Source organism: Sphaeroforma arctica, assembly GCF_001186125.1.
Source record: "Sphaeroforma arctica JP610 unplaced genomic scaffold supercont1.8410, whole genome shotgun sequence".
Lineage (NCBI taxonomy): Eukaryota > Ichthyosporea > Ichthyophonida > Sphaeroforma > Sphaeroforma arctica.
The window spans coordinates 1-1238 of record NW_014032148.1 but is presented as its reverse complement, the minus strand read 5'-3'; the positions used below and the strand labels follow the sequence as shown (position 1 = coordinate 1238).

Here is a 1238-nt window from a genome sequence, read left to right as displayed (position 1 = left end):
TCTTTACACATATACTGTTGAGAGTGAGCGGTTGACACATTGTTGACACCACGTCAATACCATCCAGTGACATGGCAGAGGTTTGGACGGCACATGCTACAGATGAATACTAGTTGGGATTGAGCCCAAAGCGCAAGAGAAATATACAGTTCACATAACTAGCTATACGCACCAGTAAAACCAACTTTATCCAACATTGCAACCAGGTTTACAACTCAAACACACTCCACAATGGTGGCCAAGCGCTCGAGGATTGTCGTGTGGCATCAAACTTGACTTCTTCTATCTTCTATATAGGTAGTCTGACATAACACGCGCGATTACAGCCTGGTTTACGCAACAGCTCAACTAGGTTTACACAGTATTTCAACCACAGCGAATCAACCAGGTTTACGACTAGCGTACATCCGGTATTGCTGACCAGTCGTACGGGTGATTCCCGCGTGGCATCCTACTTGACTTTTCTATGTGTACCCTGATCATAACCACAATCGAAACTAGGCTATCACAGCACTAAAACCAGGTTTTCATAGCATTTCAATCAGCAACCAGGTAAACATAGCATTTCAAGTATCAACCAGGTATACAAAGCATTTCAAAAAGGTATGTATAGCATTTTAACCAAGTTTAGGACTTACGTGCACCCGGTATTGTTGACCAGTCGCACGGGGGATTGGCGCGTAGCATCCTTTTTTATATTCATCTCGCCCATGAGTGTCAGCTTGTAGTCATCCTCTAACGACGCACTGACACGGTACCATGTTTCCAACATGTTGTGTGTGACTGTAATGTTCATACGCTGTGTGGTGCAATAGAAATAACTTGTGAATACATAAACAATAAAGGTAGTATTTTATACATATAAATATATATATATATATGACCGTTCATAAACACACACCTTCTCAGCCACGACATCGACGTAGAGCAGAGACGTGTTCATCTCTGTGATGCGAGATATCTCTGTGCGCACTGTCCATGGATTCTCATCAATTCGCACTGTGCCGTCATCACTTTTTATGTCACAGAATCGGCGACCCAACTAGTGATTCCAAAAAAAAACAAATCAGAATTGAGAAAGATTGGTATACTTAAAGGGTATAGTGCGATTGTGATACCGAGAAACAAAACCCAAACGCATATAGATATGCATGAGTATATTTTTAAGTAAGAATTAACATTTTTAAACAATCCGATTCATTTTGAATATATATATCAATATACATCTATAGATAAAT

General features: G+C 40.4%; 1 protein-coding gene across 1 annotated transcript; it reads right to left on the bottom strand.

Moving 5' to 3' along the window:
- Positions 1-634: 634 nt before the first annotated feature.
- SARC_16574 (hypothetical protein) lies at positions 635-799 on the bottom strand (the record flags this gene model as incomplete). Its single annotated transcript, XM_014289320.1, has 1 exon — positions 635-799. A coding segment is annotated over one exon (165 nt), but the record flags the coding sequence as incomplete, so codon positions are not given.
- Between the last annotated feature and the right edge of the window lie 439 nt (positions 800-1238).